This window comes from Salmo trutta, chromosome 18 (assembly GCF_901001165.1).
Source record: "Salmo trutta chromosome 18, fSalTru1.1, whole genome shotgun sequence".
In the NCBI taxonomy this organism is placed as follows: Eukaryota; Metazoa; Chordata; class Actinopteri; order Salmoniformes; family Salmonidae; genus Salmo; species Salmo trutta.
In genome coordinates, this window is record NC_042974.1 from 1,444,837 (window position 1) to 1,469,551 (window position 24,715).

The following is a 24,715-nucleotide window of genomic DNA, read 5'->3' on the forward strand; positions in this document are numbered from 1 at the left end:
TGGTGACAAAATGTAAGGAAATTAGGGTTGGGGACTTCGCCAAGGCCATCTATATTCTTTGTAGCTGTTTACATACCACCACAGTCAGAGGCTGGCACTAAGACAGCATTGAATGAGCTGTATTCCGCCATAAGTAAACAAGAAAACGCTCACCCAGAGGCGGCACCCATAGTAGCCGGGGACTTTAATGCAGTGAAACTTAAGTCAGGTTTACCAAATTTCTATCAGCATGTTAAATGTGTAACCAGAGGGAAAATAACTGATCCTCATTGCCTCTGATTAGAGATTATATTTAAGTAGGGTTTTTTTCTCATTGTTGTTTGTGGGTTGTTGTCTTTTGAGTAGTGTGTTGTCCTCGCTGCGTCACGGTTTGTTTTCAAGTTATTAGTGTATTGCATTCAGTTTCACTTTTAATAAATATGCGGAACTACGAAAACGCTGCATCTTGGCCTGCTCCTTATAACAACCGTGACAGCATCGATGATGTCGTCCCCACAGTGACCGTATGTACATACCCCAACCAGAAGCCATGGATTACAGGCAGCATCCGCACTGAGCTAAGGGCTAGAGCTGCCGCTTTCATGGAGTGGAACTCTAACCCGGAAGCTTATAAGAAATCCCACTATGCCCTCCAATAAACCATCAAACAGACAAAGCGCCAATACAGGACTAAGATCGAGTTGTACTACACTGGCTGTGACGCTCACCAGATGTGGCAGGGCCTGCAAACCATTACAGACTACAAAGGGAAGCACAGCTGAGAGCTGCCCAGTGACACGAGCCTACCGGATGAGATAAACTACTTCTATGCTCGCTTCGAGGCAAATAACACTGAAACATGCATGAGAGCACCAGCTGTACCGGAAGACTGATCACGCTGTCCGCAGCCAATGTGAGTAAGACCTTTAGACAGGTCAACATTCGCAAGGCCGCAGGGCCAGACGGATTACCAGGATGTGTACAGCGAGCATGAGCTGACCAACTAGCAAGTGTCTTCACTGACATTTTCAACCTCTCCCTGTCCGAGTCTGTAATACCAACATGTTTTAAGCAGACCACCATACTGCCTGTGCCCAAGAACACTAAGGTAACCTGCCTAAATGACTACCAACCCGTAGCACTCACGTCTGTAGCCATGAAGTGCTTTGAAAGGCTGGTCATGGCTCACATCAACACCATCATCCCAGAAACCCTAGACCCACTCCAATTTGCATACCGCCCCAACAGATCCACAGATGATGCAGTCTCTATTGCACTCCACACTGCCCTTTCCCACCTGGACAAAAGGAACACCTATGTGAGAATGCTATTCATTGACTACAGCTCAGTGTTCAACACCATAGTGCCCTCAAAGCTCATCACTAAGCTATGGACCCTGGGACTAAACACATCCCTCTGCAACTGGATACTGGACTTCCTGACGGGCCGCTCCAGGTGGAAAGGGTAGGGCCACACTGATCCTCAACACAGCGGCCCCTCAGGGGTGCGTGCTCAGCCCCCTCCTGTACTCCCTGTTCACTCATGACTGCACGGCCAGGCACGACTCCAACACCATCATTAAATTTGCCAATGACACAACAGTAGTAGGCCTGATTACCGACAACGACGAGACAGCCTATAGGGAGGAGGTCAGAGACCTGGCCGTGTGATGCCAGGACAATAACCTCTCCCTCAACGTGATCAAGACAAAGGTGATGATTGTGGACTACAGGAAAAGCAGGGCCGATCAGGCCACTATTCACATCGACGGGGCTATAGTAGAGCAGGTTGAGAGCTGTTCCTTGGTGTCCACATCACCAACAAACGATCATGGTCCAAACACACCAAGACAACCATGAAGAGGGCACAACAAAGCCTATTCCCCCCCAGGAGACTGAAAAGATTTGGCGTGGATCCTCAAAGTTCTACAGCTGCACCATTGAGAGCATCCTGACAGGTTGCATCACTGCCTGGTATGGCAACTGCTCAGCCTCCGACCGCAAGGCACTACAGAGGGTTGTCAAAGACTCCAGCCCTAGTCATAGACCGTTCTCTCTTCTACCGCACGGCAAGCGGTACTGGAGTGCCAACTCTAGGTCCAAAAGGCCTCTTAAGGGCTTGTAAGTAAGCATTTCACTGTAAGGTCTACACTCGTTGTTTTCGGTGCATGTGACAAATCAAATTTAATGTGACCCTAGATCAGCTAAATGCACGCAAGAGTATGCAAGGCTTTATTGCATGTGTCACTTTGATTACTTTGATTATTATTATGTCAGTTAATAACAAATACGTATTTATTTGTAGGCTGTCATTGGACAGCCTACCCCGGCAAACCCAGACGACACTGGACCAATTGTGCGCCACCCTATGGGACAACCAATCACAGCCTTATGTGATACAGTCTGGATTCGAGCCAGGGACTGTAGTGATGCTTCTTGCACTGAGATGCAGTGTCTTAGACCACTGCTGCGCCACTCATGGAGGCCTCTTGACCTGTGCACCTACTTTGTAAACTTTCATTCATAGGCTAGGTTGTAGCAACCTCATGATGGCTCCAGGGGAAAATTAGAGTATCATGTAGTAGCCTAAACCTATCGATGTTACATAGAGCTGGGTGAATGGAATATGAATGACAGTCATCCAATACGCTGTAAGAGAAATAAGGCCACTCTAAAAAAATATATCATTCTTCCACATGTTAACGACCGCCGCTGATGTACAGTGTTCTTCAATCAAATACATTTTGAATAATTATCTTCAATTAAGATTTATAAATATTAATCTAGCTAATTATTTCGTTTTTACAGTGTATTGTGTTCGTCAATCAAATACATTTTGAATAATTAGAATCTTCAATTAAGATTATAAATATTAATCTAGCTACTATTTTAGTTTTTCATGACTTCGTGGGCACTAATAAGAGTTTTATTTTCCTCATGAAAGGTGAATTCATCCATCTGAATTTGCAAAAGCCTGTTGTGTATTTATGTGTATCACTGTGTTTATAATGTGTATTACCATAATTTCACCACTAGAGGGCTGGAAGGAAAAACTAATCATTATGGAACTTTTGTATTTCTGCCAAAAATCGTGAATTCAAATTTGCTAATGATAAATCAGTATCACAATTGTCAGTGTTTATCCATTTATGTGCATCTGGGTTTTACTTAACCCAGAAGTAAAATCTTGTGTAATTGGGTCAGATGCTCGATTACCATTTATATATGTTTACGTTGTCTGTCCACACCAGGTTATTGTATGCATAATCTGTGACAAAATTTAAATGCAGTTACATTTTTACATTTTAGTCATTTAGCAGACGCTCTTATCCAGAGCGACTTACAGTAGAGAATTTCATACATTTCATACAGTTTATTTTCCATACTGGTCCCCCGTGGGAATCGAACCCACAACCCTGGCATTGCAAACACCATACTCTACCAACTGAGCCACACGGGACTTGTTGTCCAGTTGTCTCTGGAGAACTTGTTCTAAGAATTTCCGCTCAATGTTTTCGCTCAATAGTTACCATGGTTACGCATATACCTATTTCATTTTTTCAAAACATTCCGATTTGGGTGCGTCCATATAGGTAAATTCCCCCGAGTGTAAAAGGTTATAACTATAACTATCATTTTTTATGTAATCTATTATCAGTCCTTGCATCCATAGCTCTGTTCAGGAATTTGAAAGTGGTTACATTTCTCTAGCCTCAACCCTCAGCTCTTAAAAACCTGTTGAGGATCTTATCCCGATCTTATCCCGGTATTGGGATTCATTGTCATGTGACCATGGCGAGGAATTCAAAACTGCAAGAGTAATCATTTCAAAAAATCAAATAATCAACTATTTTCCTCCATTTGAAAGATATATCTCCTAAATCTAACCACGCTGTCCGATTTTCAGAGGCATTACGGAGAATGCATAAAGTTAGGTTATGTGAGGAGAGTACATTGACAATAGCTGCGTGTAATGTTTAGCCAATTCAAAGAAGGGCATCAACAGACAGAAAACTAGCTAGAATTATGCACTTACCTTTGACAATCTGCATCAGATGACACTCATAGGACATTATGTTATACAATACATGCATTTTTAGTTCCATCAAGTTCATATTTATATCCAAAAACAGCATTTACAGTCGCGGTGAAATTCAGAATTTTTTTCGGCTCGAATGCACCCAGTGAATCCAGCATTACAAATCACGGAATTACTATTCGAAAACATTGGTAAATTATAATATTGTCATTCAAAGAATAATATATTATCATCTCGTAATTGCTACCGAAGGGCCAGATCTCAAAATAACTTTACTGGGAAATCACATTTTGTATAAACTGGGTACTATGCTAACAACAATAAGCTATATGCTAAGCTAAGCTAAGCTATACCGTTAGCATTAGCATCATCTAATATCGATAATAACATTCTAAATATCCCCTTACCTTTGATTATCTCCATCAGAAGGCGCTGCCAGAGATCCCAGGTCCAGAACAAATGTGGTTTCTTTTGACAAAGTTCATAATTTATGTCCAAATAGTTAGCGTTCAGTAGGCTCCCACAAAATGAGGTGGGCAGTGTAAAGTCACGTCGAAAAACTAAAGAAAACCTAGTAAATAATCTATTTACGTTTGTTTAAACATGTCAAACGTTGTTTAGCACTAATCTTTTGTTCCATTTTTAACGTGAAACATCAGTAAACATCAGTAATATTTTCACACAACCTATCAAGTGTCTAGAATAAACGATAATGACAAAGGCACTCTTCTCAGATTCATGCGCAGGCGCAAAAAATGAAGTGATGACGTGTCAACTTGTAAGCTTTCTAATTCGGTGTGTATTTATCACAGATGCTTCAAACAACTTTCTAAAGATCGTTGACATCTAGTGGAAGCAGTAGGAGTTGCGAACTGAATCCTTTCTCACTGTGGTATCTTTAAAACAATGACACTAAATAGTACAGCCACAAAATTCTCATTTTTTTTTATCTATTTTTCTCAGGTTTCTGCCTGCAATATGAGTTTTGTTATACTTACAGACACCATTCAAACTGTTTTAGAAAATTCAGAGTGTTTTCTATCCGAATGTGTTAATAATATGCATATCCTAGCTTCTGAGTTGGTGTAGGAGGCAGTTAAAAATGGGCACATATTTTTTTCAAAATTCTCAATACTGCCCCCGTGGCCCGTAGAGGCCAAAACAAGTGACCGCTTTGTTAGATTGACCATTTTGTTGTGGTTTGAATCCCAGATTGCTCCTTTAGTTAAAGTACAATATTTTTATGGTAAGAAAAGCTGTTTTCTGAGTAAAAAGCCCACAGTCACAAAGGAATTGTATGTTGGCCAACATGTTTTTAATCAATGATCAACATTTCACCATGAAAATCATATTTTATGAAACACAGGAAATTGATAAGACTTTGGTCTTGTTTATTCAGCAGATTCTTTTCCCTGTAAGAAGAAAGACATAACAGAATGTATCAGTATTAATAATGAACATTGTAAATATATCGACACTTGGAAATAACAGAATGGATCAAGCATTTAAGACCAACTAAATTTGTATAAGTTATTTATTTTATTTACCCTGTCCTGAAATGTGTTTCTCAGAAATCTTAAATACATTTGAGTGAGTGTAAAATGTCAGTATTGTCTACTGTGAAGTCAGGTGTAGGTTTAGCAGCAGTTCTGTACCTTTCCGCTGTCGCGGCTCTTGGCTCTGAGCTTGTTGACCTGAGTCTCAGCGATGTCAGCACGCTCCTCAGCCTCCTCCAGCTCATTCTGAACCTTCCGGAACTTAGACATGTGCTGGTTGGATGCTTCCTCCTGGGTGAGGAAAAGAGAGGAGAGCATAACATCAGTATTCAAAGTTTTAAGCTTCATATCATTTTTTTTTAATTCATATTATTATTATTTTAAAGGTATTTTAAAAAGATTTAGGATAGCATTGTACAGTGTATATATAGGGAGATAGATGATATATCAGAGAACTTGAGTAGTGGAACAGAGGATCGACCTGCTGCTTCCAGGACCATGTGATCCAGGAGAGTCAGCACTACCACTAGACGAGCCCCCGGCACAAAGCTACATAATATTCAACACTCTCTACTTTAAATTGTTACACATAGGAAGAGGAGTCACTGTGTTTCTTCAGAAATGACTTGCACTATCAACTGAGTTAATGTTGATTGTTGTGCAGTAGCAACACTTAAATAAACTGTCTAGAAGTTTTGTAATGTCTACTAGGGAATGTAAGATTTCAGAGGTTTTGACTAAGTCTGTGACTCACCGCTTCCTCAGCCTGCCTCTTGTAGGCCTTCACTTTCATCTGCAGCTTATCTACCAGGTCCTGAAGTCTGCCAACGTTCTTCTTATCCTCCTCAGTCTGTGGGAGAAGTTAAAAGAATCAATAGTCCATAGTTTAACACACAAACCAGTGTGCTTTAGTGTGTGAAGAATGCACTTTTTCTTACCTGGTAAGTGAGCTCCTTGACTCTGCGCTCATACTTGCGGACTCCCTTGACCGCGTCTACACCTCTTCTCTGCTCGGCCTCCACCTCAGTCTCGAGCTCACGCACCTTTGTGGAAGAAATAAACGTAGGCATTTATGTGTTGTGATGAAATCAGACGTAACAAATCTTTGTAATACAGAAATATATTATTCTACTAGTCAAGAAGTTTTGTCTGCTCCTATGTACTTTTACGATTTTAATTAAAGGGGTCTATAATGAAAACAACTACTTTTCATTATGTAGGTGGGTTATTGAGAGAACTCATCATTACACAATAGCCCTGTGTAGGGTATATAACTCCCCCTGGGTAAAAAGCCCTCTGCCAATAACAGAAACCACTTGTCACGGTTGTCGTTGGTAAAGGAGGACCAAAATGCAGCAGGTATGTGTATGCTCATCTTGACGTTTAATAAATTCAAAATTAACACCAAAAGAACGAACGATCAACAAAACAGTCTGGCAAGGCACAAGGCTAAACACAGAACAATCTCCCACCAATGACAAACACACCCTAATATATGGGACTCTCAATCAAAGGCAAATAGAAAACACCTGCCTTCAACTGAGAGTCCCAACCCCAATTAACCAAACATAGAAACAGACTCACTAGACTAAACATAGAATACATGAATATCAAACAGTGCCCAACAAACCACGGAATTCTTAAATCAAATGCCCCTTCAACAAACACACCACCCCGAACCACATAAAACGAATACCCTCTGCCACGTCCTGACCAAACTACAATAACAATTAACCCTTATACTGGCCAGGACGTGACACCACTTTATGTCACGGTTTTGCTTTTCAGCACTTTCCCTGGCTGCCACTACCTTGACTTCACCTCGGGCCTAAGAACATCTCTTAGTCAGGAGTTATCACACGATAATCCCCTGGTTCTTGTTGGGGTTCATTTCCTTGTTCCTTGTCAATCATTGGCTCATTGGTGAAATTAGCATTATGACAATATCTTCAATTAAATCATCCTAAAACCTTTATTAATGCAATTGCAGACAGAAGTTGACAACAGGAACATAGCATGCATGTTTCCGAGTAAGTTCTGCAAAATAGTCAAGGGTCCAAGTTATTTTATAAAACCCGAAGTCCAGCCTTAGTGATGTCACTGCCTATGTCATTACCTTCTACTCATGAGACCAAGCCCATGCATTCACAGCTACACAAACATAGAGTTTCAGTGTTATCTAAAAGCTTAGCAGTAAATGTCCACACCCCATTTCGATTTATAGTGGAATGTTTGACAAGTCTCTTATCTCTTACACTCCCTGGGGAGTTCTGTGTCTCTGCATCTCTTTTATCTTTTAGGCACTTCTCACAGACACCCTGAACTCACACATTTCTCAGACAGCTTCTTTATAAGAGGCAAAGACTAGAAAAGTACTGTGGAACAATTTGAAACCTCAATGTATATATATTGTTAATCTGTAGTCTAGGACCCTATAAATGTAAGGAGGGAGGGGTCTTATAACCCCTCCACTTCTATTAGTACAACATATGCATAATCAATTATTATAATACATCAAACATTTGGGACAGCCCCTATCATGACCCCTAGGTGAACCTCTGACATTCTCATACCTTTCTGCTGAAATACCTAGACTTTAGCTTTTAAGAGTTAATTACTCAAAAATGTAATAATAAAACTTTTAAAATGTATTTAAACACAATAATCTTCAGGGGGCACTTATTAAACATGTATTTTCCTACAAAATACACAGTATGACAATTTCAAATCTTACCAAAAGTAGCTTTTTTTGTGTGAGAAAATATAAATTTTCCTCAAGTGAGGTATTTTCCCCCAACATACCTTATTTTTATATGATCAAATACATTTCCAGCAATCTGATTTTCAATCCACCCTACTGTTAACTCACCCTGGACTCCAGTTTCTGGAGCTGCTTCTTGCCTCCCTTCATGGCCAGATTCTCAGCCTCATCCAGGCGGTGCTGCAGGTCCTTGACTGTGACCTCCAGGTTCTTCTTCATCCTCTCCAGGTGAGAGCTGGTGTCCTGCTCCTTCTTCAGCTCCTCAGCCATCATGGCCGCCTGGAATGGTAGTTAGTTTAATTTATGCACCAACTGGCACCAATCATAAAGCTCCGTTGAGATCTTTGGTGTGATTAAAACAGCCCAGCTTCCACTGGCCCTTGGGGACAAATCTAGTTTATGTAATTCAAGGACTCACGTCAGTGATGGCTTTCTTGGCCTTCTCCTCTGCGTTCCTGGCCTCCTGGACAATGTCGTCCACCTCTCCCTGCACCTGAACCAGGTCAGTCTCCAGCTTCTTCTTGGTGTTCGCAAGGCTGGTGTTCTGAAGGAGGAAACGAGGTGATTTGTTTGACTCTCAAGAGAACTTACAAGGCTAAAATTTTGAAAATCTAAAAGCAAGCACTGTTGAATTCTATATGTGTATAAACGGTTTGCTTGGTTGAGTTTCATTAGAAATGGCTTTTGACCCATACCTGGGAGTGCAGCAGTCCGACGCGCTCGCTGGCGTCCACCAGCTCAGTCTCAGCAACTTTGCGGCCTCTCTCTGTCTGCTCCAGAGCAACTCTCAGCTCCTCGATTTCAGCCACCATCAGACCGTTTCTGCGCTCCACCATGGCTGCCTGCTCCTTCATATCGTCTGCGGCGCGGACGGCATCATCAAGGTGCAATTGGGCATCCTGGGGTTCACAATGAATTAGGAATTGTGGAAGTAGGGCGATGCGATCGGTGAGAGAAATGTTAATGGATAAAAATGTTCCTAATATCCCTACCTTTCTACACTCTTAGAATTAGTGGTGATTCAAGGAACCCCTAGAGTTCCTCAAGGAACCATTGCTAGTCAATGGTTCATATTTTCACATTTGGTTAGTTGAGGGGTTCTTGGAAAAACCTTTAATTGTTAAATGTAGCAAGGGTTCATGGAGGATCCCTGGAGTGGAGGCATGGCTTAGTAGGGGCATGGCTTTAAGATAGATTTTTTTGGGCCGACCGTTAGAGTAAATTTAATTCCTGTTCATCTGTTCTGTTGTATTGTCATCACATGTTAAGGTTGAGCACTGATAGTTCTGTTGCGTCAATGAGGCCAGTGGAGGTGTATAAATTCCTATAAAAGCAAATCCAAAAGTTGGAATATATGTTCTTATTGTATGTAATCAGCAATTAAAAAATTATTATATTAGAAAACTTAATATGCATAAATATTGAAGGAACATTTCAATTTGCAGTAGACAAACTTAACATGATGAACAGGAATGACATTTATGCTAATGCATGACAAAAAATAACCCTCCAATAAGCAGACTCGACTTTGACTTTAACACCAATGACTCATGACTTAACTTGGACTTGAGCCTTATGACTCGACCTGACTGGATACCATCCCCAAGCCCAAATATGAAAAATTATGCTATTAGGAAAAAGTGTGCAGCGCATCAACTCTTCATTTAACGGATTACAGTTTGAATCGGACAGCAGTCAATCAAATTGTGCCAGCTGAGGAAAAAGTTCTCATGGCTACCCATGTATTTCCATGGAAATATAAAGTTTATTTGGAAAGTAATAAATATATATATTTTGAAAAACATTCATTAAAAATATGAAATGTTATTACATTTGGTGAAGAGCACATTATGACTTGTTTAGGACTCGAAACTCAAAGTTTAGGACTTGAGACTTGACTTGAGACTTGCCTGTCTTGACTTGGGACTTGAGTGCTAAGATTTGAGACTTACATGTGACTTGTAAAACAATGACTTGGTCCCACCTCTGCCAATAAGCCACGTCTCCAATCTGATAGAATGACACCTCTACAATATATTATTGAAAAGGTTCAACATTTAACCCCCCCATCACAAAAAAGATAACAGTTTGAAGCTTTACACAGAGGTTTCTCAAAAATCCGTTTCAGAGGGGTTCCTCTTAGAACCTTTTTCAACTGGAAAGGTTCTGTCGATGCAGCAACCCAAAAGGTTCTTCCAGGCACCTTTACTTCTAAGAGTGTACAGTATATTAGTCCACTCTATTACATTCCACTGTTCTATTCTTTTCTACTGATTCACAAACCAATCCCTCCCCGTGTTCAGGTTTTTGAGCCTGATGTCCCAGTCCCTTTACCTTGAGCTGTCCCTGGACGTTCCTCAGCTGTTTCTGGGCCTCAGCGGCCTGCCTGTTGGCATGGCTCAGCTGGATCTCCATCTCATTCAGGTCTCCCTCCATCTTCTTCTTCACCCTCAGGGCATCATTCCTGCTCCTGACCTCAGAGTCCAGGGTGCTCTGCATGGAGTCAACCACCCTCTGGCTGTTCCTCTTGATCTGCTCCATCTCCTCGTCCTTCTCAGCGATCTTCCTGTCCACCTCACCCTTGATCTGGTTCAGCTCCAGCTGCACACGCAGAATCTTGGATTCCTCGTGCTCCAGTGTGCCCTGAACGAAGAGAAGCAGTCAATCGAATTGTGCTCAATATATTTGGATGTGTATTCCACAAGGAATAATATACTGTGTAAATGACGACAATATACACCAATACAGGAAGCATTGGTTTGTAGTTGGTATTGGCAAGTGTAACACTGCTTTTCCTATCAAACAGCTGTAGTTTGTACCTCAGCCTCCTCCAGAGCGGTCTGGATCTCAGACTTCTCTGTCTCCACGGTCTTCTTGGCCTTCTCCAGCTCATGGATGCTCTTGCCAGTCTCTCCGATCTGCTCAGTCAGGTCAGCGATCTCCTCTGCACACACAAACACAGGAGCTGTTTAGACTTGGGAGATTTTCAGTGGATATCACCAATTCACTAAAGTTTATAATGAATCATAATAACAGTTAATTAATGAACAGCACTTCATACTGTCTTGCAAATCTAATTGTCCCCCCCCCACATCATTGGTTTGTTCAAAGGAATACCAATTACAAGTTCCAAAACAATATATTTTAAACTTTACAGGAACATTCTGAGATTGTGTAATAGTAATTTTGATATAATGTTGATGATTATAGTTGATTCCATTTTCAAACACTGGTCAAACATCAGGCAAAAATAACTGCTGTCAAATGCTCACGTTGCAGGTTCTTGTTCTCTCTCTTCAGAGTCTCCAGATGATCCAGAGCCTCCTCGTAGGAGTTCTTCATCTTGAAGAGTTCAGTGCTCATTGAGCGAGCCTCCTTCTGAGCTCCTTCCAGCTCAGCCTGGCCCTCCTCATACTTCTGCTTCCACTCTGCCAGAACCTGGGGAAATCCATGGGATTTTCATTACAACTCATTGAAAGAGAGTTTTGAATCAGAAATATGCTACAATTATACTACATCTGATCAAATAGCAGACAGGAAATATCACCCTAGAGTGAGGTTTATAAATGTTCACCTTGTCAAAGTTCCTCTGCTTCTTGTCAAGGTTGGCGGCCATGGCGTTGGCTCTCTCAACGTCAATCATGAGGTCCTCCACCTCTCCCTGCAGTCTCTGCTTGGTCTTCTCCAGGGAGGCACACTTTGAGTTGGTCGCCTCAATGGTCTCCTCAGCCTCCTGCAGACGCTGGGCCAGCTTCTTCCTGTTGAAAATCAGAGGGTGGTGTTATGGTGCATCATTTGTTGTGAAACAAATGTTGCACTACATATTGAAGTAACATTTTCTCAGATCCCACTACCACCCTCACCATCCACACCGTTTATTTGAGTTTTTGCTGTTGTGTGCAACTCACTTGGCCTCCTCCAGCTCCTCTGTGCGTTGGATGGCATCAGTTTCATACTTAGTCCTCCACTGAGCCACCTCACTGTTGGCCTTGGACATACCGCGTTGCAGCTCTGCCTTGGCCTCCTGTTCCTCTTCAAACTGCTCTCTCAGGAGGTCACAGTCATGGCGGGCAGACTGGACACCATGGGCCAGTGCATTTTTAGCCTTTGAGAGAGAAAGAAAGAAAGACAAAGAAAGATTAGAGACGGAGAGTAAAACAAATGACAGTAGAAGTCTCTGAGGGTGGCGTAGAAACAGTCTATGTGAAGATAAAGCTCTAAACTGTAGTAGGTGGTTTCCTTTTTGGGTCCCTTACCTTGACCTCTTCCTCAATCTGTCTCTTCAGCTCCTCCACCTGCTGGGTGAAGGCCTGTTTGCCTCTGGTCAGCTGAGACACCAGGCCTTCCTTCTCCTCCAGCTGACGGCCAAACTCACCTGCAGGGAAAGAGTGACCTCTTGTTAATGAGTCATTCTTTCTAGATTGAAATTGTATTTTGAGGAATCATAGGGCATAAACTATGTAGACTGAATTTACAGCCCTCAACATGTTATTGTGTACTACTGAGGTGAACTATATTGGTTTGTTGTTCATTGTTGATGGTACCATTTTCTGTCAGGAGTCTGGCCCTCTGTCCGCTGATGTCGTTGACCTGGCGAGCATTCTCATCATTCTTAACCTTGATCTCGCTCAGCTGATCCTCAAGAGTACGGCACATCTTCTCCAGATTGCCCTGTTAGTGAAACATATGGGACTGTCAACTTCAATTTATTGAATGGTAATGTAGTTGACCCTCCTCATCACTGCTTGACCAAAACATCACTGCTCACCTTAGCCTTGGCGACAGCCTCCATGTTGCTGGAGAGGTCATCAATCTCCATCTTGTACTCACTCTTCTCCTTCTCCAGCTTCTGTTTGACGCGCTGCAGGTTGTCGATCTGCTCCCCGAGCTCAGCCACACTGTCGGCCTGCTTCTTGCGCAGAGCAGCGGCTGTGGCCTCATGCTGCAGGGTGGACTCTTCAAGATCACGACGCAGCTTCTGGAACTCAGCCTCACGCTTTTTGTTCATCTCAATCTGAGCAGCAGTGGCGCCTCCAGCCTCCTCCAGTCTCTCGCTGATCTCCTCAAGTTCCCTGGAGAGATCGGCCCTCTGCTTCTCAACCTTAGCCCTGGCAGCACGCTCAGCCTCAATTTCCTCCTCCAGCTCCTCAATACGGGCCTAGAACAGGGGGTAAGAGCAGGGGGAATGAACACTACAATACAGTTGAAACATTTGAACATCACTACATAATAATAGTATGTATTGTATGTTCAGCATAAATGTGTTAATACATAGCCAGTTACACTAACATATTTACTATATTAATTTGACAGTGTAACATTAGACATTGTCCCATTAAACAGTGTCCCATTAGACAGTGTCCCATGCAGGAACCAAACTAACAACGATAAGAAGCAACATCTTTACGTAGAAAGAAGCACCAGGAAGTAGCACCATCTTCCATCTTACTGAGCCATCAGAATCCACCAGGAAGAATATGTGCTACCAGAAGAATGTGTCAGTTATTTTCCTGTACTGGAGCTTAGATCCTGTACTGTACCTGCAGTTCCTTGATCTTCTTCTGCAGCTGAGCTCCCAGAGACTGCTCATCCTCTATCTTGCTGAGGAGCTGGGTGGTCTCAAACTCCTTCCTAACAAACACAAACACGTTGATTGCAAAGTTTGTTTTGGTTAGACAGTGTAAAGGGAGCCTATATTACCATTCACTTTGCTTGTAAGAATCACATACAGTCTAATTCATAATTACAAGAATGAGCCACGAAGAACCATTATGTTGATCAAGATGGCAGGAAATACTGTAGTAATTTATTTGTGCTTACTTCTTGATTTTCTCATCAGATTGCTGCTTGTCATTCTCCAGGTCCATTATGGACTCCTGGGCCAGTTTCAGATCTCCTTCCAGCTTTCTCTTGGCTCTCTCAAGGTCCATACGGAGCTTCTTCTCTTGCTCCAGAGAACCCTCAAGCTACAAGATAAAAACACACATATATTGGTCAAATCTCAACAACTGTAGATAATATCATCTTACATAATATCATGTCCAAAATGTCAAACTCCACTCACGTCGTCCACTTGCTGTTCCAGCTTGGTCTTGGCCTTGGTCAGAGTGTTGACTTTGTCCTCCTCTGCCTGCAGGTCGTCCAGTGTCTGCTGGTGGGCCTCTTGGAGGGCTTTCTTCTCCTTGGTCAGCTTGGCAACACTCTCATCCATAGACGCCATCTCCTCTGTAAGGTTTTTAACCTGAAAACGGCCCCAACAAAATTTGTTTCTGGTCACTTCACCATGAATGGGAGAATTAGTTTAATTTATAATAGAAATTTGCCAACAAGTTCTGTATTATAGATTCAACACTAGATGGCACTGTACTCCATGCCAGTGTACTGAATGGAAATCATAAACGAGTTGGTAGCAGAACATGCAATGAATGTGGGGAGTACACCACAACTGAAATTCCACTATTTTGTGCCTTAATTTTTTTCCTGCAGCCACAAAAAGCCTTGAATTACATTTATGTTGAGCCATGTTTTGAGTTGATTATTCTTTGGATTATTGTTTGGTTAGACTGTCTACCAGACCTTGTTTTCAGTGGCGTGCTTCTCCTTCTCCACTTTGGCCAAGGTGAGCTCCAGGTCATCAATGTCCTTCTTCAGCTCAGAGCACTCATCCTCCAGCTTCCTCTTTTTGGCAGTCAACTCAGCATTCATCTCCTCCTCATCCTCCAGCCTCTCAGTCGTCTCTTTGAGTTTGGCCTCCAGCTGGATCTTGCTCTTGATGAGCCCCTCACACCTTTCCTCAGCATCGTTCAGATTCTCTGAATCCTGGTTTCAGAACAGGAGAAAAAATCTGTAGCCTCACTTTGTGTATCAAAATATAGACTTCATTTAGTCAAATAAGTCAGAGCAAATCAATTTAAATGCATGACATATGTTAATATATATCACAGGCCAAAAAGCTCATCAAGGTCTTCAACCGCCTGTTCACCCTGCTCATCCAGAAGGCGAGGTCAGTACAGGTGTGTCAAATCTGGGACCGAGAGACTGAAAATACAGCTTCTATCTCAAAGCCATCAGACTGTTAAATATCCATCACTAGCCGGTTACTCAACCCTGCACCTTAGAGGCTGCTGCCCTATATATACAGAAACTTGGAATCAGTGGCCACTTTATAAATTGAACACTGGTCCATCCTTGAAGAGGAGTGCATGTTCCCCAAGTCTTGGTGGGGAACATATAGTTTTACCTACTTCATATGTATATACTGTATTCTAGTCAAGGCCATCCTATTCAATTATTGTTCATACGTGCAGATGTGTATGTGATTGTGTCTGTGTACTTGTGTGTCTTAATGTGCTCTGATGAGGGCTGTTGCTCACTCACAGATGCGACTTGAAGCGCCAGGTCATTCTTCTCCTGCACCATGGCCACCATCTTCTCCTCCAACTCCTTCTTCTTGGCCAGAGCCTTGGCCAGGTCCGACGTCATCTTCTCATAGTTCTCCTTCATGTTGGCCAGCTCCTTCTCAGTCTCAGCGCTCTGCAGCAGGGGCTTGATCTTGAAGTACAACTTCATCCATGGCCAGGTTTTCACATTCATGAATGAACGGATGTTGTACTGGATGGAGAAGATGGAATCTCTGGTCCACAGAAAGGAGTGACATGGTGAGTGACATGGTGAGTGACATGGTGAGTGACATGCTTAAAGATCTCCTCCAGTGTTTTCTTTTTACTTTTCCAGTTTAAAACGATATCCAAGTATAAATACAGTAAAGTACACACACTAAAGGGTAAAAATATGTGTTTTGAAGAAAATTGTTATTTTTGTTTATACAACTGCAAACTTCAAGGAGTAGGGCATTCCCAGTATTCCTTAACTGGAAAAGTGTTTTTTTTAAATAACTGGATGACTTCTTTAAAGCTACATACTGCGCTTCGAAGAATAACAAAACGGGGGCCCCACCACTTTTTGAATACAGCTGAGGAATGGGGCTAGGGAAATGTAATCCCTCTTAAACTTATATACAGCGCTCTAGATGAAAGGACTGACAGGTAATGTTAAGATCATGAGGCATTTCATATTATTCCAGAATGAATGGGTTAATATTACTTATTTAAATAACAATTGAACCGCATGCTAAATCCCAAACTGCTTCTTTAATAGAATAGTATAACATGTACTTTCTCATCCTGAACAACTCACAGCATATTCACTATGAAATCATCATACATTACATACAGGTGGTTGAGAGAATTGTTTCCCAAGATGTCTACTCTTCCTCACCTCCTCTCCATCATCTTGGTGAACTCTCTCCTCATGAGGAATCCACGGCTGAGAGCCTGGACCATGCCGACCAGAGAGGCCAGCTTCTCATCTCTCATCTCCTCCAGGACACCCAGCAGACCGGCTTTGAAGAACACCTGACACAGGTTGACATGGTCAATTATGGAACCAGTCAGGTGGTAACAGATAGAAAGGGTGAATCAAAAGAGAGGAACCAAACCACTAGATTGATTTGAACAACATAAGCATTGTAATCCTTACAAACAAACCATGGGATAGGTTGTTTATGAGTTGTAAGTTATTGTATAGTTGTAGATTAATAATGTACACTGACATAGATAACTTCAGAGATACCATTCTGACATAAAGCACAAGATAATTCATTGAGTACAATGTTTTTTTTAAACATTTTTAAGAAATAAAAAAAAGATGGATAGATCAACTGGAGAGACATTGAATGGTTAGAGTTTACATTATCATTGAAGTTGTGTTTTATTGTTAGCTTTTGCTGGGGGGTATTTGACTGACCTTGGTGTGTCCAAACTTGTAGTCCTCGTGATTCACATCAATGGACCCAAGCAGCTTCTCAGAAGCCTTCTTGTTGTCCATGAACTGGCCCTCAGGGATGACACTGGCATTCAGTACTTTGTACCTGAATCAGGAGAAATGTCAAGTTGTAATAGGTTGGTTATATTACGTAAAATAATAAGGCTATTCTGATGTTGGGATAACCCTTAGAGAAGATATTTCTGTGTGTGTGTGTGTGTGTGTGTGTGTGTGTGTGTGTGTGTGTGTACCTCTGCTTGAAGTCAGCATAGATGATTCTGCTGGGGAAGCCCTTTCTGCAGATCCTGATACCTTCCAGAACACCATTACACCTGAGCTGGTGGATAACCAGGAAGTTCTCCATCAGACCTGGAAACACAAACCAAGTCTCTTTAAATACTCATAAACAGGTTAAAGATTGGTTTGTTAATGTTACTGGTACGGTACTGACAAGATATCATATTTAACTCAATGTTTATTGTACCTGGAGTCTTTGACTCGTTGGGGATCAGGCAGCGCACAAAGTGAGGATGAGTGCTCCTCAAGTTGGTCATCAGCTTGCCCAAGTTCTCCTGTAAGAGGGTTACAAACCATGTTCTCAGAAATCATTTCTGATAATCAGTACACCTTTTGAAGGACTGAATATCCACATTTTAAAAGCTCACCCTGAACTGGGAGGACACAGTCTGCATGGAGCCCCCCTTCTTCTTGCCTCCTTTCTTGGTTGTATCTGTTGTAATGGAGAAAAGTTCAATATAAATGAGAGAATCTCAGGTTAACTTCACACGTATCTTAATGCAAATGCTGCCAATGAGATTGTGTAAAATAACACCTATTGTATGAGTAAATGATCCAGTAAATCACCCAGAGAAATCATGATACATTTAAAGACTCTAAAGCAGCAATCAGCAGTTGAAACAATAACAAAGCATTCTCCCTGCCCCTGTTTCAATAAAAACTGGGAGATGGTCTGGAGAAATGTAACCACTCAAATTCATTGACGGAGCTATGAATTAAAGTACTGACCATCTTGTTTCCCTTTATTTTGTTTACAAACATTGGAGTAAAACAAGCTCATATTTTGGGTTCTAATGGGGTACAATGGCTGAACCAAGCTGATGTTCTTGAAGACAGTGATTTCCTTCAAGAATGAATGAGTACATATCTTTATAAGTCCACAAATGGATGTTGCAACTGCAGATTGACCCTTTAAAGAAAATGGGACTGAGTTGTAACTAGTTCTTCATGAAATCTTTTGATGTGCTGCTAGTCTTACCCTCAGGTGGGGCAGCGACATACAGGGTAGCCATCAGTTTGACTGAGGACTTCCCGTACAGCTGAAGAACTGAGTCGTTCAGAGGGTCCTTGTTCTTGTCCAGCCAGCCAGTGATGTTGTAGTCCACAGTGCCGGCGTAGTGAACCAGGGAGAAGTGGGCCTCTGCCTTGCCTTTGGCAGGCTTGGGCTTCTCAAACGCCTTGTTTTTGCCAAGATGCTGGTCATACAGCTTGTTCTTGAAGGAAGTGTCTGAAGCCTTAGGGAACATGCACTCCTCTTCAAGGATGGAGAAGATGCCCAATGGCTTTACGAAAAGAGATGTACATCAAATTAGTGATATTTACATTAAGAATCACATGTATTCTTTTAGCAAACATGCTATTATCAGAGTATCTTCATTTAGGGGCCCATAATAGGAAACATTTTGAGTTCTCAACAGTCAGATACATTGTACCATGTGATAATATCTCACACCACTCCATTTGAGCTTTGCTGTTGAGGTCCATTATAATCCTGACAGACAGCTTACCTTCTCAATAAGCTCAATGCAGGCAGCCAAGTCCATGCCGAAGTCAATGAAGGCCCAGACAATTCCCTCCTTCTTGTACTCCTCTTGTTCCAGGACGAACATGGTGTGGTTGAAAAACTGTTGCAGTTTCTCATTGGTGAAGTTGATGCACAGCTGCTCCATGCTGTTGTACTGTTGATGGAATTTCAGAAGGGATCATTTTATCATCATACAAGGCTGTAATCCCTCTCAATCACAACTAATTGTCTTGTTCTGGTCTCAGACTCACATCAAAGATCTCAAACCCGGCAATGTCGAGCACACCGATATAGAACTGCCTTGGATTCTTGGTGTCCAACATCTCGTTGATACGGATGACCATCCACAAGAACATCCTCTCATAGATGGACTTGGCCAGAGCCGAGACTGAGTTATTAACCTGCAATGATAATACCTCAAATGAATACATGAGATATTGACCATGTCTAGTGATAAGGTGAAAAGAGCTTGGGGAAAACAACATCATTATTCTAAACAAGCAATGCACTCATCTATCACCAAAAGATTTATGGTGCTCAGGAAATGGTAGAAGCTGTGTTTGGTCGCCTTACCTGAGGCACAGTCTGTCCCTTGGTCACATACTCATTGCCGACCTTCACTCTGGGGTAGCACAGACCCTTCAGCATCTCAGCTGAGTTCAGGCCCAGCAGGTAGCCAATTTTATCAGCCACTGGAGAGAGAACCAACATCAACAGACTCAGAAACACAATATCACTTGATTCTGAGGTCACACTGAAAAAAGGGTTTGGCCAAGTTTTTGGGGGTTAGGTTTTGATTTGAACCCACATCCATCATTTTAAATCCTTTCTGGAGGTTGGAATTTGGTCTCAATAAATGATCTCCTGCCGGACTTTGATGAGGCTCTGTCTGTCTTACGTGTCGTATATCTATGAGTGGGATTGGGAATGGTTATAACACTCTACATATTGTATATCTATGAGTGGGACTGGGAATGGGACTAATTCTCTACATATTGTATATCTATGAGCGGGACTGGTAATGGTTATAATGCTCTACATATTGTATATCTATGAGTGGGACTGGGAATGGGACTAATGCTCTACATATTGTATATCTATGTTTGGGACTCACCCTCTGTGCCGTCTGGCTCAGCCTGCTCCTCACGCTGCTTCTGCTTGAATTTCAGGTTGCCATGGTGCAGTACAGCTCCTGTCAGCTTGTAGATGCTAACCTTCTCATCATTAGTGAAGCCCAGGATTGTGATGGCATCCTGGCATTAGACAGGAAGTAGAATGGTGATGAACTGAACGGTAGTTTGCTCACATACAGTATACCATAGTTCTGTGTTCTCGCCAGAACACATTGGATGGATACATTTGACTGGCTTCTCAGATCCACATGATGGCACTTCGCCAACACTAGTTCACGACAGCACAAAATACATTTTACACAGTTCCACAGGGATTTAGTGACACTCTCTTGTGGATGTCTTACATGTACAGTATGTGCCTCAAGGTGTAGTGTGAAGGTATGAAGAGTTCCTTGAGGCACATGTCTAACTATCACAAGGCATTGAGAATCAAACAAAACAAAATACATGATAATTCCCTGCTGCCACCAAGTTGGGATTGCACAGTGCATTCAGTGTGAATGGTGGTCCTACCCATTCCATATATAAAATATCATTAACCCTTTGTTTGACTCACATCTGTGGCATCCAGCTCTTCCTTGTCGTTGATGCTGGCCACAGTGATCTGACCCTGGCTGCACATGGGGAAGTCGTAGGGGTTGGTGGTGATGAGTGACATTTCTATGGACAACAGAGAATGTCTTGTCAGATAAATCTCTTAGATTTCTTCTGTCCTACCTTTACAGTATCTCTCTCTCCTTTACTCAATAGATAAATGATATTTCATGCTGAAACCCTCATATTAAACACCAATGGTATTCATTAAGTTGATGGTTTATATCTAGGATAATGTTTTACAGCTTCGTCATTGTATTTCCTATTTTAAATCATAGTATTATGTTATTTAATATATTTGAAATGTAATAATGTCACACAGAGGGTCAGAGATAATTACAGACCCCTGGGATCATCTGAAATACCCCAAAGGGCCACTGGATGTCGTATGATAGATTACATCAAATCCTTGAAAGATACATTCACAACACTTATCACAGTGCATTACTTGATAAATCTTTCCCAAAGACCTGACCCATGTCTAGATGCCTTGTTACGTTGGATGTACTCATTGTAATAGTATTAATAGTGTGGACAATGAATTCCACAGATGGGGGTGGGAATAACTGATCCTGTAACTCTACTTTGCCTTACCAACAATCTCAGGTTTGTGATTGGTCATCATCTGGAAGAAGATGTGGTAGCCTCTCTCATCGGGAAGCTGGAAGGACACTCTGGACTTCTCTAGCAGGTCTGATAGAGAAAGAGAGAGATATTGACAGAGAGAGAGAGAGAGAGAGACAGAAAGAACATGAGATAAATATTATCTCCCCAAAAAATCTGTGTGAATTTAGTAAAGAATTGAGAAACAATCAAAATCAACTCACAGGTCTCAATGTCAGCTTTAGCCAGTTTGCTACCTTGGAAGTGAATCCTGATGAATTTACCCTAAAATAAAGCATGGGGGTTAGAAAGAGGTTCACTAAATACATCTAACATTTTACTTTGATTGACCCCTTTAAATGTTAGTTTGTTGGACATCTATTGATATAACAAAAGGGAAATACTGAAGTACATTTGTCCAATATAAGGTAACTTTCCCAGTATGCCCTTCATACTTACAAAGCGAGACGAGTTGTCGTTCCTCACTGTCTTGGCATTACCGTAAGCCTCCAGCAGAGGGTTAGCAGCAATGATCTGATCCTCAAGAGACCCCTGATTGAGACAAACATAAGTTGCTCAGAAACTGGTAAAGTAGTAAAGTTAGTTATTCTCAATTGCTTGATCACAGCCCACCAAACTGAAATGTGTTAGAAAGGTACAACCTACCTGCATTTTGCCTGGCTCTGCTTCCTTCTTGGCACCAGACACTGCAATGGTGGCAAAGTACTGGATGACACGCTTTGTGTTGACAGTCTTTCCTGCACCGGATTCTCCACTGGTTAATATGACAGATAAACAGGGGTTTTAGTAACATGTTTGAATGTTAGATTGACTTTCACTAAGAAATAACATTGAAAAATACACTGTTGACCTGTTTTCTTTCATAAGTAAATCATTAACAAATAGCCAACTCATCGACTCATTCTTATGCATAGCCTAATCCATTCATAATGTCATGTATTTTCATCACTCCCAAGTGACACAACATATTACAGTAGAAACATTTTATCAAGTGAGATTTTAGTAAACAACTTACGTAATCAGGACGGACTGGTTCTCCTGGTCTGTAACAAAACAACATATTGATTATCATACTCAAGCAACATTATGGGGACATCATTGAATTCATAGCATCATCATGGATTTCATTTGGAACATTTTCCATTCAAGGCCAGTGAAATCAGATTTACCAGCAAACTGTTATAACATAGACTAGAAAACAGTAGATACCTCTCTAAAGCATATTTTAACTTCCATCCATCCACCCACCCATCCACCCACCCATCCATCCACCCACCCACCCATCCATCCATCCATCCATCCATCCATCCATCCATCCATCCATCCATCCATCCATCCATCCATCCATCCATCCATCCATCCATCCATCCATCCATCCATCCATTAGAGCTCATACCAATCTGCATGAACTGAAAGGCGTTGTCAGAGACGGAGAAGATATGGGGTGGAGCCTCCATCCTCTTCTTCCCTCTGTAGGCGTTAACAACCTCCATGTCGTACACAGGAAGCCACTTGTAGGGGTTCACCGTGGCACAGAACAGCCCAGAGTAGGTCTGGATGAAAGAGAATAAATTAAATTAGGCGATTAGACAAATCAGATTGACGTTTACCAGGATTTATGTGAGGATGTGGGTGTACTATGGTATAGTAATGTAGGTCTACTGTATTGGTATGTTTTGGTTTCTACCATTACTTTATGTGTAGTACTGTATGTGTGTATCTCATGTTCATGTACGTGTGTGTATGTTTATACAGTTATCTTACATAGATCATCCATGCTGCATAACGCTCTTTGAGGTTATACAACACAGATGCTTCATTCAGGTAGGTCATCATGGCCATGTCCTCAATCTTATCGTACTTAGGGGGGTTCATCTGGTAGACATCTGCTTCTTTGAACTCTTTTCCTTCCTGAAACAGTCAGAAATATACATTATACACAGATCAAACTGGACAGGACTGAATTCTCTTTGCTCATTAAATACAAGTTCAATCTTTAAAAAATAACTGTTTTAACTGCATACCCCATCTTACCCAACTACTTTGTTATCAACCACCGACACACATGGTGATTCTTAACAAGTCAGTATAGAAAATGCCATGCTATTTTTAAACAGCAGCGATAAAATGTATGTGTTTGAAGGTTATATTTTGCTGTTATATTCTGCTGCTGTTCATTTTGTCTATTGGCATGTTTTGATCATTTTGATGTTCATTTCAAGACATAGAGTAATTTGAATACATTTCAAATCAGACTTACCTCCTTAGTGCCGTTAGGATTCGTGACTGTCACAGTACACTTTCCTTCAGTCCTGGCAGTGACCAAACCCTTAAGGTAAAGCTCCTTGGTGTCTGCGACATAGCAGGCGTTCTTTGAATCAAAGGGTGCGGTTTGTGCCTCCATCCTCTCCTTCTCAGGCTTACGGAGGTATATGGCAGCCTTGCCGTAGATTTGCATCTCCGCGTCCGTACTCATGGTGACGGATCACTAGGAAAGAGATGAAACAAGAAACATGATTGACTCTGTGGTGCTTCCTCCACAGTCAACAGAGTTGTGAGGGGTTTCTCTCACAGAAGATTTGTCACTTTTCTTATGAATACTCAAACTATGTCTCACCTTATTTTTCCCCTCCTACAGATGAATTTGTACTTCTTGGAGGATCCTGGGAAACATTAGGGTGTTGTGAATACGCACAAGTCTAAAGCCATATAATTTAACCCCAGAAGAGGTAGAAAACATTTAGAATGGTATAATTCAACACAATCATTACAGCCTTGTCCAATTCAACTACAGGTGCAACTGGTAACTTTCATTTTCCTGGTGACAACTCACTTAACTACACATTCTGTCAAGAATTCAAATAAATACCCCTGAAAACACAGTTACATTATAGACCAACCCCTCAATTTGCAAACAACAGGAGCACCACTTTGGCCTGTAAATAAATGCTACATGTTTCAAGTAAAACACATTTAAAGTAAAAACATTTTAAATGAAAGTCAGTTGATTGCATATTGTAAAATCGGACAATGCAGAAATAATGTAAATAACTAACTGCAGAAGTCAACTGAAACAGTGCAGTTAGCTACTGCCTCACATGCTGAGCGCTAAGATGACACAAATGTAAACATGTGAAGAGGTGGAGAGTCTTACCACAGAGAAGGAAGGTATCTGACTTATGGATGCTGGGGTCTCTGCCTGCTTATATCTGGTTGAAACTGTCAACCAAGCAAAAGTTAATTATGGACCACTCTGGTAAAGGAAATGGATTGGATGAGAGACCTCTGTATTTCTCTGTCTCACTAGCGCCACCAACTTGCAGGAGAACCACCCTCCCATTAAATTACTTTTTTTAAATTGAATTGAGTTAACATCAATAAAAGATGTCATTGCTAATAATTATGACAGTATCAAAAGTTTGAGGTATCAGATTGACTCCAATGT

General features: G+C 41.6%; 1 protein-coding gene across 1 annotated transcript; it reads right to left on the reverse strand.

The window, feature by feature from the left end:
* Window positions 1–5,310: 5,310 nt before the first annotated feature.
* LOC115152716 (myosin heavy chain, fast skeletal muscle-like) lies at window positions 5,311–24,450 on the reverse strand. The gene is made up of 41 exons (XM_029697460.1): window positions 24,425–24,450; window positions 23,888–23,933; window positions 23,531–23,758; window positions 23,035–23,181; window positions 22,667–22,823; window positions 22,286–22,313; window positions 21,916–22,024; window positions 21,709–21,801; window positions 21,474–21,534; window positions 21,241–21,339; window positions 20,609–20,712; window positions 20,034–20,172; window positions 19,493–19,611; window positions 19,171–19,320; window positions 18,903–19,073; window positions 18,374–18,677; window positions 17,763–17,827; window positions 17,582–17,669; window positions 17,349–17,466; window positions 17,080–17,203; window positions 16,552–16,688; window positions 15,652–15,907; window positions 14,851–15,093; window positions 14,339–14,515; window positions 14,095–14,240; window positions 13,815–13,905; window positions 13,043–13,432; window positions 12,819–12,945; window positions 12,531–12,649; window positions 12,183–12,379; window positions 11,849–12,032; window positions 11,547–11,712; window positions 11,094–11,218; window positions 10,609–10,917; window positions 8,970–9,173; window positions 8,693–8,818; window positions 8,383–8,553; window positions 6,452–6,556; window positions 6,268–6,363; window positions 5,673–5,804; window positions 5,311–5,429 (listed from the first exon to the last, which is right to left on the reverse strand). The coding sequence occupies exons 3-41, from the start codon at window positions 23,744–23,746 to the stop codon at window positions 5,409–5,411; spliced, it is 5,814 nt and encodes a 1,937-aa protein (XP_029553320.1). The 5' UTR covers window positions 23,747–23,758; window positions 23,888–23,933; window positions 24,425–24,450; the 3' UTR covers window positions 5,311–5,408.
* Window positions 24,451–24,715: the final 265 nt, after the last annotated feature.